The sequence below is a fragment of the Bombina bombina genome, chromosome 3, assembly GCF_027579735.1.
Source record: "Bombina bombina isolate aBomBom1 chromosome 3, aBomBom1.pri, whole genome shotgun sequence".
In the NCBI taxonomy this organism is placed as follows: Eukaryota; Metazoa; Chordata; class Amphibia; order Anura; family Bombinatoridae; genus Bombina; species Bombina bombina.
In genome coordinates, this window is record NC_069501.1 from 247,297,415 (window position 1) to 247,313,446 (window position 16,032).

Here is a 16,032-nt window from a genome sequence, read left to right on the forward strand (position 1 = left end):
AGCTAGAATCAGATCTCATCACTTTATCACATTGTGGACATATACTTGCTTATTTACTTTAAATTTGTTCTCAAAACAATCAACAATACTTGGAGGAGAGAACAATGGGAAATCATAATTGTATTACCTTCATCTCTTTAGAACCCACTGGAGTGTAATTTATTTTAATGTTAGCACAGCTTGGCATTGATGCCAAAATATATAAAGGAACAGTCAAGTCCAAAGAAAACTTTCTTGTTTCAAATAGGGCATGTTATTTCAAACAACTTTCTAATTTAATTCTAACACTTCCTTTGTTCTTTTGGTATTCTTAGTTGAAAGCTAAACCTAGGATGGCTCATATGATAATTTCTAAGACCTTCTTGAAGGCCGCCTCTTTGCAATTGTGTCAAACCAATCACAGACAACACAACCTCTCACCAGCAGCCTTAAAATACCTGATAATGCACACCCTATCAGTAACATCACTATTATATATACCCATATGTCAATTTATATTGGATGTGAGATACATTTATATGCATCTTAGAAGTGAATATTAATATATGTACCCTTTATAAACTGTGGATGTGAGTTATAGTACAAGAATATGTCATAAACATGATATATTGTTTTTATTGCCATTTCCACACAGGTCATATTATATGTTTTAACAATATTAGTGTACTTAAACACACCTCACATGGATGTGGATGACAATTATATGGTAAATAACAGAGGACAAGATATATGGTGAACTTTAAGAATAATTCTTTTTTGGCTTCTTGGGTGATGGAGCTGAGGTGACTGTAGTGGATTTCCTTGTTCTCCTGGTTTGAGAAGATTCTGGTGTTTCTGCTGGTGTGCTGGCCACAGATGATAGGCTGGAGGCAGTGTCCTGCTGGTGTGTAAAGTGCTCAACCAACCAAAGAGTTGATTTTGTTCTCTCCATCTATTGTCCATCTGCATATCAGACGGAATTTGCATCATCTGTGACTGGTTATGAACACTTACACGTAACGATGCTGCCATGTCCCTCTGTAGCTCTATGCTACGTTGTTGTATCCTCTCTTGGCTGCTGATGAACCTTTCATGGTTCCAGAAGAACCTCTCTTGGCCTCTTTGTATGCTCTCAGTGCTTGTTATGAGCCTCCTCTGGAGTGCAATGTATTCCTCACCCAGGGGAGAATACAATGCATCCACAGGCACTTGAGCAGCAGGGCTTCTAGGTGTTTGTTGGGCAGGGTCACCTGCATCTGCGTTTGCTTGAGGTGCAGGGTCAGCTTCAACTGCTGGTTCATGTGGGGCAGGGTCAGCTTCAACTGCTGGTTCATGTGGGGCAGGGTCACCTGCATTTGATGGTGCTTGAGGTGCAGCTGTAGATTCTGCTATATTTCCATCTGCAGATGTTGGAGCTCGTCCAATTGATGATGATGATGGTGGAGCTCGTCCAATTGATGAGGATGGTGGAGCTCGTCCAATTGATGAGGATGGTGAAGCTCGTCCAATTGATGAGGATGGTGGAGCTCTCATGGTTGGTTGATAGTCCCACTGATGACCAGTGTGTGACCACTCAGCCTGTCCAATTGGCACTTCCTGTGACATTGTCTGTGGGTAAAATCCCTGACTGCCATGAGATTGTGTTGTGGGGGGTAAATACATGGACCCTTTGTGGCTGTCTTGGCTGTCTTGACTCCCCCTCAAAAGGGAGGATATTCCTCTGGCCAGGAATCTTGCCCGGGGTCATATGGCAATGGTAATGGCATCACTCCCGGGTCCTCAACTGAAGCCATCCAACCATGCTCATGCCTGGGAGCATACTGTTCTTGCGGTTGCCTGAAGACTGGTGGTGGTGGTGGTGGTGGTGGCATGGATGTTTGTATCCTCGTGACAGGAGGTTCTGTGAAGGAGTCAAAGGATGAGAGGGATTAGTACAGTCAAATATATGTCCACGTGGGCATACAATATACATTGATACATGCTAGGGCCTATACTGATTCTCATGTCAAACTCTATAACATGTGTCCTGTGTTATTCTGAGACATGTTAGTATTGCACTATTCCACCACATATCATGAATTGCATTGTGTTAAGTAGCAGTAATGTCAAGTATAATTGTAGATGTGTTTGTTAGTAGGCCAAATACCATGCTCCTCATTGTGTACATGAATGTGTGATATTAAAGGATGTTATATCTCAAATACATATAATACTGGTGTGTGGGATGTTACTCACCAGCATGATGTGCTGTGGTTTCAGCCCCTGAGTCACGAGCCCCTGGAAGTCCACGGACTGCTGTGATACTCAGGGACCTGCGTATCATCTCCTGCCAGGTGTTATACTCAATATCCAGGGATAGACCACTGCCTGTCCCCCTCTGGTGCATAGCTTCCTGCCCCATCTTTTCTTTGACCCGTCTCTTGCAGTCATTCCACCACTTTTTTAGGCCCTCAACAGTCTCTACTGCCAACCCTGCCATTTTTCTCCTTTTGGCAATGCCTTTGCCCTTCTCCTGCCAGAGGTCACTGTAATTGTCCATGATAGCCTGGACAAGGACAATATTTTCATCAAATGAGAAGTTGGGACATCTCAGCCTCTCATCCTCCATGGACACTTGGCTTCCTCCCTGTGTTGTCCCTGGTGTGGGTTCCTCCCTATCCTCTCCCTCCTCCCCCCTTCTGTCCCCATGGGTACCCTCTATCCCTCTCCTAGATGTGCCTGCTCTCTGGGGCTCTCGGGCATCTCTCCTCCCATCATCCCTTCTAGCTTTCCCTCTCCCCACTTCACTTACTCCCTGACGGGGGGGCCCACTGCTCCTCCTGTCCTCTCCAATACTCCTCTCCCTGCCATTCCTCTCCCCTCCTCCCTACCTCTCCCTGCCATCCTCACACTAAATCACACTACACACACTCACACTCCTAGTTCAATCACACACAATCACAACTAAACACTCAGTCCATCACACTGTAAAAATCAAATAAAATGTGTGAGGTGTTAGAAAAAAAATTGTGGTGTATTTGTATATGTATGTATGCAAAATATGTGTCCAATATGTAAAAATATGTGTAAGTGTACAAGCTTAATCAAACAACAATGCGGTCTAACTAACGCCTCTGTTTGCGCCTCTCTCTACTCTCACTAATCCTCCACTCCAGTGTAGTGTGTTGTAGCTCAACGAACAATCCAAACACACTGAAGAAAATGGCGGCTGTGCATGGGTTTATATATGAATTTTGACTAGCGTAATTACGTGTCACATTTTTATTTGAAATCTGTCCATTTTTACGAGTGTTAGCCTAATTTGCATAAAACTACTCTTTATTGACACTTTCCGTGGACAAAATACTGGCGTAAGTTACTTGCGACTACTAAAATGTGTATTTGCGCACATTTCAGAAGATCGCCAGTTTGTCCTACTAAAGCCAGTTTAGCATCTAACAGCGCAGTATATGTAATACCCCGATGTGCAAGGTGAAATTACAGGCGGCGCGGGTTCCCACACTTGCGCCAAAACTTGCGCCGTATATGTAATTGCGCCCCGTGTCTGTTTCTTATTCCTCAGACGCACAGACTAGTGGGAATGGAAACCCTATTTTTTTTTGTGATTGAGTATACAATTTAAAAAAGTTTCCAATTTACTTCTATTATCAAATTTGATTTGTTCTCATGGTATGCTTTGTTGAAAAGATACCTAGGTAGGTAGCGTACAAATGACTAGAGCACTACATGGCAGAAAAAATGCTGCCATATAGTGCTGAATACACGTGCACTCTCCTGAGCTTTCAAGGCTCTATCTGAATCTTGAAAGAAAAATGTGGGGGTTTTATGTCTCTTATAGTTGGAAGGAAAGCAGCATAGGAGCATACAGGCACCAGTGATTGATTTCAAGGGCTTCCCTTCAGAACACAGATTTAAAGGGACAGTCAACCATAGAATTGTTATTGTTTTAAAAGATAGATAATCCCTTTATTACCCATTCCCCGGTTTTGCATAACTAACACAGTTGTATTAATATACTTTTTACCTCTGTGATTACCTTGTATCTAGGAACCTTCTTCCAGCCCCCTGATCACATGACTGTGACTGTTTATTATCTATTGTCTTAAATTTAGCATTGTTTTGTGCTAGATCTTAAATAACTTTCTGTGCCTGAACACAGTGTTATCTATATGGCCCACGTGTACTTTCTGTCTCTTTGTGTTGAAAAGAGATTTAAAAAGCATGTGATAAGAGGCAGCCCTCAAAGGCTTAGAAATTAGCATATGAGCCTACCTATGTTTAGTTTAAACTAAGAATACCAAGAGAAAAAAGCAAATTTAATGATAAAAGTAAATTGGAAAGTCAATTAAAATTAAAAGTCCTATCTGAATAATGAAAGTTTAATTTATACTTGACTGTCCCTTTAATGTATTTTATCCTCTCTAAACACCTGATCTAGATTTTTCTCTTCTCACACATAATGTAGTTGTCCCCAGACAAATTGCTATAGGCCAGACATAATTTATAGGCATCCTGTGACCTAGTAAAGGGTTCCAGTGCTGTAAATGGAGGGTAACTCGTTGCCCGTCACACCATGAATTGGACAACTTGAGTAACAGCTGAGAAATCTTACAAATCAGGTGTCATTAAGGCATGGGCAAGTCATCAGCACATTTTCAGGGACTAATATTTTTATTTGCTGGGGATATTAACATGGCATTAGTGCTTTTTAATGATACTGCTACAGATAAATAAAAAATAAGGGTAAAATAGCATTAAACATAAACAGACATTCAATAATGATACATACAATGCCTATGTTTGTAAGTGTGCAGTGTAGTCATACCTAGACAATGTGTTCATATACGGTATATGAAACATAGCAAATACTTTACCTTTAATTTCAGCCTCCTCCTTGATGTTGTCATCTCCTTTTTGTGTGATCAACTAACACGTGTAGCTGCATGAAACAATATTTTAGATAATTTAATAAAACCATTCAGGTATAATTTAAAAATGTATTGTTTTATTGGTTCATTAAAAGTTATGAATAGACACACTGGGTGATAGTGTGTAAATAATGCTCAGATCTGAATTATACCTTTAAAATATGCGCTTCACCGAAGGAACGTGCTTTGAATTTTTTGCATGCTTACGATTAAGGAATCTGTTCACACTAATAATAATTATTACTTGTTTAAATTAGTAAAATGCACTGCAAGGTATAAACAACTCTATTATCTAAGAGTTAGTCACCCAAGAAGGAAAACAGATTACTAACTTGTAAATCTATTTACAAACAGTGGAGTTAACAGAACAGCTCATTTCTGCCATAGGGCGCGATTCTCAAAAAAATTACTAACATGGTGTGAAGTCATCAGCTTATTTTACTCAGCACTCTATTGTAATCTTAACGTCTTGCTGTCACATAAAGAATATTAGGAAGCTCCCATGGGGTAGATTTATTAAGAGGCGAGTGGACATGATTCGCTGGTGAAATGCTTGTGCAATGCCGCACCCTGTCACTGGAGGCCAATCGGCCACTAGCTGTAGCCATCAATCATCCCGATTGTATCGGGATGATTACAGTCCGCCACCGAAAAGGTGGCGCAGAAGTTAAGGAGCTATGACCACGGCTTCTTAAATTCTGTTTCAGGCAGACCAGAAACAATGGGGCCCCCGAAGCAGCATCCGCTGCTTAATAAATGGACCCCTATAAATGAGTTACACATTTCTGCTAAAAATTGCCTTTAACACAATCCCCAAGGTGCTTTGTGATACTGACAAGACATCTTATAGAATCTCGCCAGATCAGAGAGCTTTAATGAATGAGGCCCAGAGTGTCACTTTGGAAAGGTAAAATTAAATACGATGATAAATAGTGAGGCTGATAGGAGCTAGGGTGGGCAAGTTATAATGAAGGGCTGAGGTTTTCTAGTATTTACACAATAGCAAATGCAACTGATACCAGACACCATTTTGTTTAGTAGATTGTGATACCTTTAACATTTATTAAGATGTATTCACAGAGCTCTCAAGACCTCCAAATCTTTCAGGAATACAAGGAATGACTTTTAAAGTCTCTGTCTTGAAAGTGTATTTAAAACAAAATGCATTACATTTTATTACAAACTATAAAAAGAAAAGTTTAAATGAACATATATAAGCATTTCAAGTGCTTGTAATTTATATCTTACAAATTACAGTGTTTCTGAGAAAAGAAGGCTTTTTTCCTTGACAAGATTACTACTTGTCCAGTTTCATCATCACATCATTATTATTTTCTTAAAGTTTCGCTCTCCACTAAGCTTCCATACCTGCACATTCAGCTGACACACTTGTCAATCACAAGACATCATTTCTTGCTTTATGAAATGGTATTCGCTTGCTTTAGTCATCCTTAATGTGGTCTGTTTGTCCTGGCAACTGAATGTGCTAACGGTTTCTTGTTATTGCCTCCTTGCGGTCACATGCTGCCTTGTTTTCTGCACACAGTGATGCACACGGGTAAGCTTACAGAAACATTACTTCCAAAGCCAGGGTTCATATTATTGCAGCACACCCTTTTAATAATAATAATAATAATAATAATAATAATAATAATAGTAATGATAATAAAATACAACTTCTATGCATTTATTGATGAGGAACATATTTATGTTGCACTAAAGTCTCAAATGAATCAATTTTGCTCACTGGTAATTCATCTTTATTTCAGAAGTACATATACTTTAATAAAGAATTATGTTTTTACTACTACTTTTTTTTTGCTTTATAATGGATCTATTCCAATCCATTAGAAAAAAAAGCTATCTAATATATAGGACAGGGGTGTTCAGAGTCACTGCTATTCCAATTAGACACTTGAAAACACCTTATCATGCGGTTTCCCTGCGACTTGGCACTGTGTTAACTCCAGCAATAATTTGCATTGTATTCAATGGTATTCTAATGCATCAGAAAACAATTTAGTAAGCATGGTGGTTTCCAGGTTTAATTAAAAAGTTAAAATATAGCACAGATCACAAATTTAAACTACAACACTTATAAAATTAAATAGATCATCAGAATGCTTGTTTATGGTTGCAATTAAGAATTTGGATGTTTAAAAAATTATATTAAAAGATATAGGGGACGATTTATTAAGGGCCGAACGGTCCCTGATGCCCCGCCGGAAACAGGAGTTAAGAAGCAGCGGCCTTAAGACCGCTGCTCCTTAACTGGTCCGTCACCTATGAGGCGGCGGACATCAATTCTCCTGATCCTATACGATCAGGCTGATTGACACCCCCTGCTGCTTGTTCAATGTTAAATGCCGACAGCATATGCTGCTATTTCTGGTGGACATAATACGCTACAGTGTATCATGTCCTCCAGACAATGATAATTCTGCCCCATAAACAGTGCAAAAATAATATGAGACTGTTAATTGTATAAGTCATTAATTGATATTGTTGGTTTTGTCCAGGGACATATTTAGGTTTTGTGCTGCCCTAGGCACTGAGAACTCTGTTGCCAAAATCACCACCTCCACCAATTTTAGCTTATATTTGCCTCATAAGTTTTTTTAAAAACCTGCGGAACATGAAACACAATTTTTTTTCTGTCATGATTTAGATACATGACACTATGTGGAAGCAGTTTTGCAAGAATACGTTTAAAAATGTTATACATGTAGAGCTTCAGACACGTGCATGCTACCTACCTAGGTATGCTCTTATACAAAGAATACAGTGAGAACTAAACAAATGTGATACTAGAAGTAAATTAGGAACTATTTTTAAAAACTGTATGCTCTAAGGCCCATTTATCAAGCTCCGTATGGAGCTTGAAGGACTGTGTTTCTGGCGAGTCTTCAGACTCGCCAGAAACACCAGTTTTGAAGCAGCGGTCTAAAGACCGCTGCTTCATAACCCTGACAGCCTGCTCTGATGAGGCGGACAGGAATCGCCGCAATTCAACCCGATCGAGTACGATCGGGTTGATTGACACCCCCTTGCTGGCGGACGATTGGCCGCGAGTCTGCAGGGGGCGGCGTTGCACCAGCAGCTTTTGTGAGCTGCTGGTGCAATGCTGAATACGGAGAGCGTATTGCTCTCCGCATTCAGCTATGTCTGTCGGACCTGATCCACACTGTCGGATCAGGTCCGACAGACATTTGTTAAATAGGCCTCTCTGTCTGAATCATGAAAGAAACATTTGAGGTTTCATGTCCCTTCAGTTATTTACTCATTGGTGCCAGACGCACAGGAAAGCATGGATATGTGATCATATATTGGTGTGTTTTTCTTTTGTCTACCATAAATATTCAGTTCTAATTTGTAAAGTTTGTGTAGTAATAGTGACACAGTCAATTTGTGCACTAATAGTGACACAGTCAGTTTGTGCACTAATAGTGACACAGTCAGTTTGTGCATTAATAGTGACACAGTCAGTTTGTGCATTAATAGTGACACAGTCAGTTTGTGCAGTATTTGTGACACAGTCAGTTTGTGCAGTAATAGTGACACAGTCAGTTTGTGCAGTAATAGTGAGTCAGTTTGTGCAGTATTAGTGACACAGTCAGTTTCAGGTATATACTTCTTGACATTTTTTTGCTTAATACAATAAAATAATTTACCTCAGATGCGGCCTCCATCAAATGACGTGGAACAATTTTTGCAGTTGTACAACCTTATGTTAGTCACAAAAAGAACACACTCTCCCTCTGTTGTGACCTCAGTTATATGCAACATAAGCCACCATTTAGTGATGTTTGACTTTAATAGACATATTTTTATTTATTTTAAAGTTGTTTTTTTTTAAGTTATTTAAATAGTCCTGTAAAAATTATAGATTGTATATAAAAGCAACTGAAAGTCATACGTTATTTGCTTTCTTTGCAGTTGGCCTTTATACATCTATATTTGGAGTGTTGCAGCTGCTATGTCTGCTCACTGCCCCAGTCATTGGCTACATTATGGACTGGAAACTAAAGGATTGTGACGATGGCAACGAGGAGGATGAAAAAGACACTAACCCGTACGTGATCTGAGCAGAACTTATATTTACACAACATTTAGCAATCAAGCAATCTCACGATACCCATGTACTTAATTATACAGCATTATTGAAGCCTGAATGTTGCTTATCCTAAACCGATCTTGTGAATTACAGTTAATATTTTCCTACTTTCGTACACGTTAGCTGAAGTGCAACCCTTATATTTGCAATGTAGGTGGTAAAACGGACTATGTAGTTAATTATTGTATTATTTTTATGAGCTATTTATCTGGTTTTCTTAAACCCTTACCTGCTAATCTTTGTCACTGCACATTCTGCTTAAACACCCTATCTATATATGTATACCATATATATATATATATATATATATATATATATATATATATATATGTGTGTGTATGTATGTATGTATGTGTGTGTGTGTGTGTGTGTGTGTGTGTGTGTGTGTGTGTATATATATATATACACAAATGTTTATCACCAAGCACTCTCGTACGACTTTAAACATACACCTCAGTGATATTTAATAACTTGTAACGTTTCGGGGTCTCCCCCTTTGTCAAACATGAAAATCACAATACACATACCTCAATAAATACCCCATACCCGAACACCAGCATCCAGATCTGCCCGCTGTGACTTCTGGTAGCGTCTGCCAAGCGCAACTGCGCATGCACCGGGCGGCACTAAGGAAGCCCATACGGGCCAACTGTAAAAGTAAAAAGTGAGAAACAAGACCATAACTAAGCAACGGTCGTAAACAAAGATTCTTAAGTAAAACAGAACAGCCTAACTATCTAACCTGATATACTCTGTACCCTATGTCTCTACTTTGATCAACACATTATATACACGTAGTTAACCTTCTGTTATGGACTTTATCCATTCTTTCTATAAGTCTCCATGTTCATATTTAAGGCATAAAATGGGGTCAAAATAATACGGCATACAGTGACAGGCATATATACTTGAACTCGCTATATATAACCATCATATCTATCAGCAAATCAGAGGAATATGACTATGTAGATCCAATTATGCACTATTTTCTAGCACTATCAGTTCATATATACACTATTGATCAGCACTAAATAGGACTGTGCTGTACTATGAAACATTAAACTGATAAATTACTAAACAGCTTAAGCACAAATTTCTGCTATTGTTATTTCACTGCAAAAAGAAACAAATATATTGGACATGTCATAAGCATATTACAGAAAACAAATCTTAAGCCTATTAGAAAAAACCATGTTATATCCATATCATACATACTATAAAAAGCATTGCAAATCAAAATGTGTGTTGAGTCCTTTAGGGATTCTTTTACAGTTGGCCCGTATGGGCTTCCTTAGTGCCGCCCGGTGCATGCGCAGTTGCGCTTGGCAGACGCTACCAGAAGTCACAGCGGGCAGATCTGGATGCTGGTGTTCGGGTATGGGGTATTTATTGAGGTATGTGTATTGTGATTTTCATGTTTGACAAAGGGGGAGACCCCGAAACGTTACAAGTTATTAAATATCACTGAGGTGTATGTTTAAAGTCCTATGAGTGTGGTCTCCATCATTTCTGCATATATATATATATATATATATATATATATATATATATATATATATATATATATATATATATATATATATATATTATAGTCTAAATAGATAGATAGTTATAGGTGAAGCATCTATATTTAATAGCCATTATTTTAATAGCGGATTACCAAGCCATTTATTTGTTTCCTTAGAGGACATTTAATGCACACAGAATTTAATTTCTGTATTATCACAATTAATAGTTCTTACTTTCTAAAATCTACATGTGTTAAAAAACTATCAGAGGAGGGAGGAAGTCATTAACTGCAATAATAATATGTGCATATACACGTAGTTAAAGCCTTTTCCTGCAGTACACTGTTCCTCCTGAGCTTAACACTGCTGCTTAACCAATCACAAGTAGCATATGTATGCATTGCCACTGCAGAACTGACTTTCACTATATGCTTAACCCTTGCTAAGGTTAAACACATGGGCAATAGTGCAATAAGAACATTCTCTAATGCATTTGAACATTTTCCTATTGCTTTTTTTTTTTTGTTTCAAGCTTTATTTATATGTGTCTGCTATAGAGTTGTATTATTCTAGCACTAGTGGAAATTTTCAGCCCTGTTAATAAATTCCTGTGCTTTCCAGAGATGGCAAGAAAAAAAAGAGAAGAGATCGTCAGATTCAGAAGATCACAAATGCTACCAGGGCTTTTGCCTTTACCAACTTGTTACTTGTGGGATTCGGAGTCACATGTCTTGTTAATAACCTCCCCCTACAGGTACGTTGGAATCTAGGAGGGAAAGTGACAGCGTTTCTTTTTTATCTAATATACTTGTATTAAAATAAAGATACTGTAATCATTTTTGTGTGTAACGTCAATTACTTTACCTTGACATTTATTTAGCGCTCATATTTTGCATAGTTGAATTATTGAATTATGCCTCCATTCATATTTGCAGTAGTAAACACATCACCTTTATTTAATTTTGTTTAACTTTTTTGTTACATTAACATTTTTTTTACATCTTCTTGTGTTAATAGGTTCCAAATTTTGAAAGTTTAGGTGTTCAGTCCTGTCAATTATTGACTATTCAGTTAATAAATGATTGTCAACCACAATAATGTGTATGTAGCATTATACAATTATAGAAAATGTTCCAAGATAGCTTAGATGTGAATAATGTCGCAGCAAAATAGTGCTACATACATATAGCAAGCAGAATTAACTAACATAATGAACAGGAGATCATGTATAAAGCAGATTTCAAAATAAGCTTATTTGTTGTAATCAGTCTTTGTTTTCATATGTAAAGAAGTATATAATTGTAGCTATACATTGTAATGATGGGACATTTCATTATTTTGCAGATACTCTCCTTCATTTTGCACACAATAGTCAGAGGTTTTATTCATTCTGCTGTGGGAGGCCTCTATGCTGCTGTGTAAGTATTGGATACGATAGATGATTATTCTTTAAACTGAAGTAACAGTGTTTTGGAAATTAAAGGGATAGGAAACCCAAATGTTTTGTTTAATGATTCGGATAGTCCATGCAATTTTTTGCCACTTACTACATTTAGCCACCAATCAGCAAGCACTACCCAGGTGCTGAACAAAAAAAATGGGCCGGCTCCTAAGCTTACATTCCTGCTTTTTCAAATAAAGTTACATAGAGAACCAATAAAATGTGATAATTGGTGTAAATTAGAAAGTTGCTTAAAATTGCATCATGAATCATGAAAGAAAAAAATTTCGATTTCATGTCCCTTTAAATAACAGAAAGCACAACTGAACTATCATTGTGGGCAGCCCAGCAATAGGGGCTTGCAAGATGGGAAGTGTACAGACCTGGCTTATTCTACTGAACTTACACCTGACACAATACTTTCTCTTTACAGATATCCTTCATCACATTTTGGCAGTTTGACAGGACTGCAGTCTCTTATTAGTGCTCTTTTTGCACTCCTGCAACAACCTCTTTTCTTGGCTATGATGGGACCCTTAAATGGAGATCCACTTTGGGTAAGGAAGACATTTTGACCATTTTTGTTTATGTTTCAACTTTCTTAACTAGTGTTCCTTAAAGGGACATAAAACAAGTTGGGATAGAGACAAAATATAATATGTTCTTTAATGACTTTACCTGCAAATTTATACTGCAGTGCCTCGCCATTAACCCTTTCATTTTTAAGTTTCTGAATTGTACAGCTCTAACTCCCCCCCTCCCACACACAATTCCTTTTATGGCTGTAACTATATCCACCTTTGCTTTGGTATAATGCAAGACATTAACACTTCTTACTATTCTGCTGGAGCATGCCTAGTAGCAATACAATACCTGTGTTTCTGATGCTAAATACTGATAAGGGGGGGGGGATCAGACTAACCCAGACAGCATGGCTATGTTACTAATTTTGCTTATTTTTTAAAATTATTTTAAAATACTTGCCAGCAATTTTTAAACATTTTTTATGCAAACTATTTTTACTTAATAAGCCCTTTTAGGATATGTACAGATCTCAATATGTTTTATGGCACTTTAACCATTATGTTCATTCTCTGTAACAAGGACAAAAATACTGCCCTAAAGTGTATAAGTGATATATGTGGGGCAATAAGACAACAGTTATAGTTGTATAGTCTTGTGTAAGAGTTCAAGCATATTTGGGTTTGTGTGTGGTTCTACAGAGAAGTTGCCACTCTTTTTTTATTATTATTATTTCTAGGTGTGTGAAAACTAGTTCCTGGGTGGCTGTTTTGGGGTCCTGGAGTTTGCTAAATACTTTGAATGAGATTAAAGGGTTCCATTGCTTGATCAGCTTTGGGCAATATTTTTAACTATTCTGTGTAGTGATGCCAGTATCCTTTTCTTATTACAGGTTAATGTTGGGTTATTGGGAGTAAGTATGTTCGGATTCTGTCTCCCACTCTACCTCATATTCTACAAGCGAAGCCTGGAGCGACAAAGGAAACAAAAGCTTGAAGATTCTAAGCTGTACTTGAAAATTAATGGCACTCCTGATCATGAAGCCTTTGTGTAGACAAAACAAAAATGCCATGTTGTGGATTGACATGTAATGCCTACTATGTTCCTCACCATTTGCTGTCTGGGAAGATTCTGTTCCGGCTTAACAAGTCACTATTTCAAAACAAATGTTAACCTCCTTGAAGTTTCATCCTTGCACCAACCTTTCATAGTAAATCAAGCTAACAACATATTTCGCTAGCCTACTGTATGTTGTTACGTAGAGTCTGGAAAATGGTAGAATAACCTAATCAACGTAACATATCAATACCTTTTAAAGGAAATTGAAAGATTTCCTGAAAATTGAGATAAGCTAAATCCTAGAAATTTCAAGTTGTGTGAATTCTATCTGAATACTTAAGACTTGTCCCGGATCTGGAGATTTCTCCCCCTGGAGATACTTAAAAGGGATGCACTTTGCAACAAAAACCCTTGGAGATGTGATTTGACTATTGTATGAGCATGTGGCAGAGCTGGAAATGATGTATTGCAGAGATCACTAAGCTGAGATTAATAGGTGCTCGGCAAGAATTATATTTCTGTTTATCATGGCATTATCTTATAAGCATGGCAATGCCATGGTTCTAAAAACCTCTTTCCTCCCAGAAGAGGTGTCAGGTATTTGCATTCTGGGTTCTTTAGGGTGACAAAGAAGCCCATGTTTGATTAAACCAGGTTTGGACACAAATCTTCTATGTAGAAGCATGGCAGTGAGATCTGAGTTCCTGGATGGCCTGTGATAAAATGCTTCAAGGACTATGCCAAAAAGCTATATGCGTTTCATTTGCTACCTGGACACACTGTGTGTTTGGTCCCATCTCGTGACAGTTGCATAGCATTAATTTTACAGAGAACTTGCACCTTTTCTTGGGATCTGTTTGCACATAACTTGCTACTCCTTAAGAGTAGTAAACATAGTGAAAGATGAGATCAGTACAAAAGGGATAACATTACAACCTATATGTGAAGACTAAGTGAAACCCAGTGAGTTTCCCATACACTCACCTGGCAGCAGTTAATTTCTATAGCAGAGGCTTTGTGTGTTATTGTGCCATCAATACTTCAGGATAGCAGGACTCCTGATTCTAATTCTAAGCAATACCTGTTTTATTTGAAACTATTTGATATAAAAGACTAATAGAGTGTTATGTTATGTCCATTTGTGCATGGTTTTTTATATTGATGCATATCTTTTTTTTAATAGTTCAATCTGTTTGGTGGGGGTGCTGAGAATTATTGTCACTTTTTTCCTAACCAGATCAGTAAAATTAGACAGAAAGTCATATTTTCTGCACTGATTTTTTGCCCATGGTGTTCTGCATTCCTCTATGTTCTATTTTTATATTTTTTTAGTTTTCTGTTTTTGGAGATGTATTTCCATGCTTCTTAAAGATTTATTGCCTCATTATCTAGTTCTAAAAGTATACGTGCAGTATTTTTAATATCCCTGCTGCTACAGCACATTATCCTTTTTAAACAAACCTTATGTTTAGGGATTAATTTACCTCACTCCAGTGCACTCTGATTATACCTGTGATTTCATAGCCATTGGCCAGGTAGGGTGTGGATGACCTTTTAAGTAGTCACCTGTTTATCAACCTCAGGAATTGACTATTTAAACACATTATGTGCAATTAAAGTCAAAACCTGCACCACAATACTAACATCACCCCTTTCTGTGAAAGTGCAGACTGAAAAAGTCTAAATCAGTCTTTTTTCTAACACTCCTGTCATAAAGTTAGATCATTATCTAGCTAAAGAATGGCGTTCTAACATCTAACATACATTTTTCAAATACATGTTAACATTCTGTTTGTAGACAAGCTACGCCCCAATACTAGGAGACTTTATAGGTGTGGCCTTGCAAGAAATGGACTATATGTGCGTATTCGATACGCCAATATGCCAACTTGGGTATTTATTAGGGATCATGGGTAAATTTAGCACAAGAGCAATATAAAAAATAATCTGTCCTTCAGATACAAGTTGTCGTTGTGAGGAAACACAATAACTATGGAATCCCCACTGCTAGCTGTGCAATCTTAGTCAAGTCACTGTATCTATCAGTGCCTCAGGTGCAAAAAAAAAAGATTGTAAGCTCTTCTGGGTAAGGTTTTATTGTGCCTGTACATTCTACATACAGTGTTTGCTGGTACTTTTAAAAATAAATTCTTTTTACATCTTATTGTTGTGTTTACCATTATGTTTCTATGTTATTAAATGATTCATGTATACTTTTTCAGGATGGGATAACAATAGATCATTTTTTTAACCTACTGAGAAAAACAGACTTTTGACATTAACCCTATTCAGTCTCACCGTATTTCTGTGTTAGATTAACTGTAGCATATTATTGCAATAACTAAATATTATTTTCTAAATACTGTCATTTCTGAATTTATACAAAACACATGAAAACTATATTGTTCAGCTGGGCTGAGTTCCTTGTATTAGAAACTTCTAAAATAACACTGGGATATTTCAAAACTGCACACTTAAGTG

At 37.6% G+C, this 16,032-nt stretch overlaps 1 protein-coding gene and 1 long non-coding RNA gene across 3 annotated transcripts in view; one reads left to right on the top strand and one right to left on the bottom strand.

Annotated features, from left to right (window-relative positions):
- Window positions 1-15,715, top strand: part of SLC43A2 (solute carrier family 43 member 2) — a 70,084-nt gene extending 54,369 nt beyond the window's left edge. For both annotated transcript variants that reach the window (XM_053706233.1, XM_053706234.1), the window contains 5 exons: window positions 8,844-8,979; window positions 11,151-11,283; window positions 11,874-11,947; window positions 12,404-12,527; window positions 13,385-15,715. In XM_053706233.1, the coding sequence (XP_053562208.1) occupies window positions 8,844-8,979; window positions 11,151-11,283; window positions 11,874-11,947; window positions 12,404-12,527; window positions 13,385-13,546 (629 nt within the window). In that variant the 3' untranslated portion in view covers window positions 13,547-15,715. The remainder of the gene's footprint in view (window positions 1-8,843; window positions 8,980-11,150; window positions 11,284-11,873; window positions 11,948-12,403; window positions 12,528-13,384) is intronic.
- Window positions 1,816-8,636, bottom strand: LOC128653129 (uncharacterized). The gene is made up of 3 exons (XR_008401335.1): window positions 8,579-8,636; window positions 4,854-4,918; window positions 1,816-1,879 (listed from the first exon to the last, which is right to left on the bottom strand). It is a non-coding gene; the product is annotated as an uncharacterized LOC128653129 (long non-coding RNA).
- Window positions 15,716-16,032: the final 317 nt, after the last annotated feature.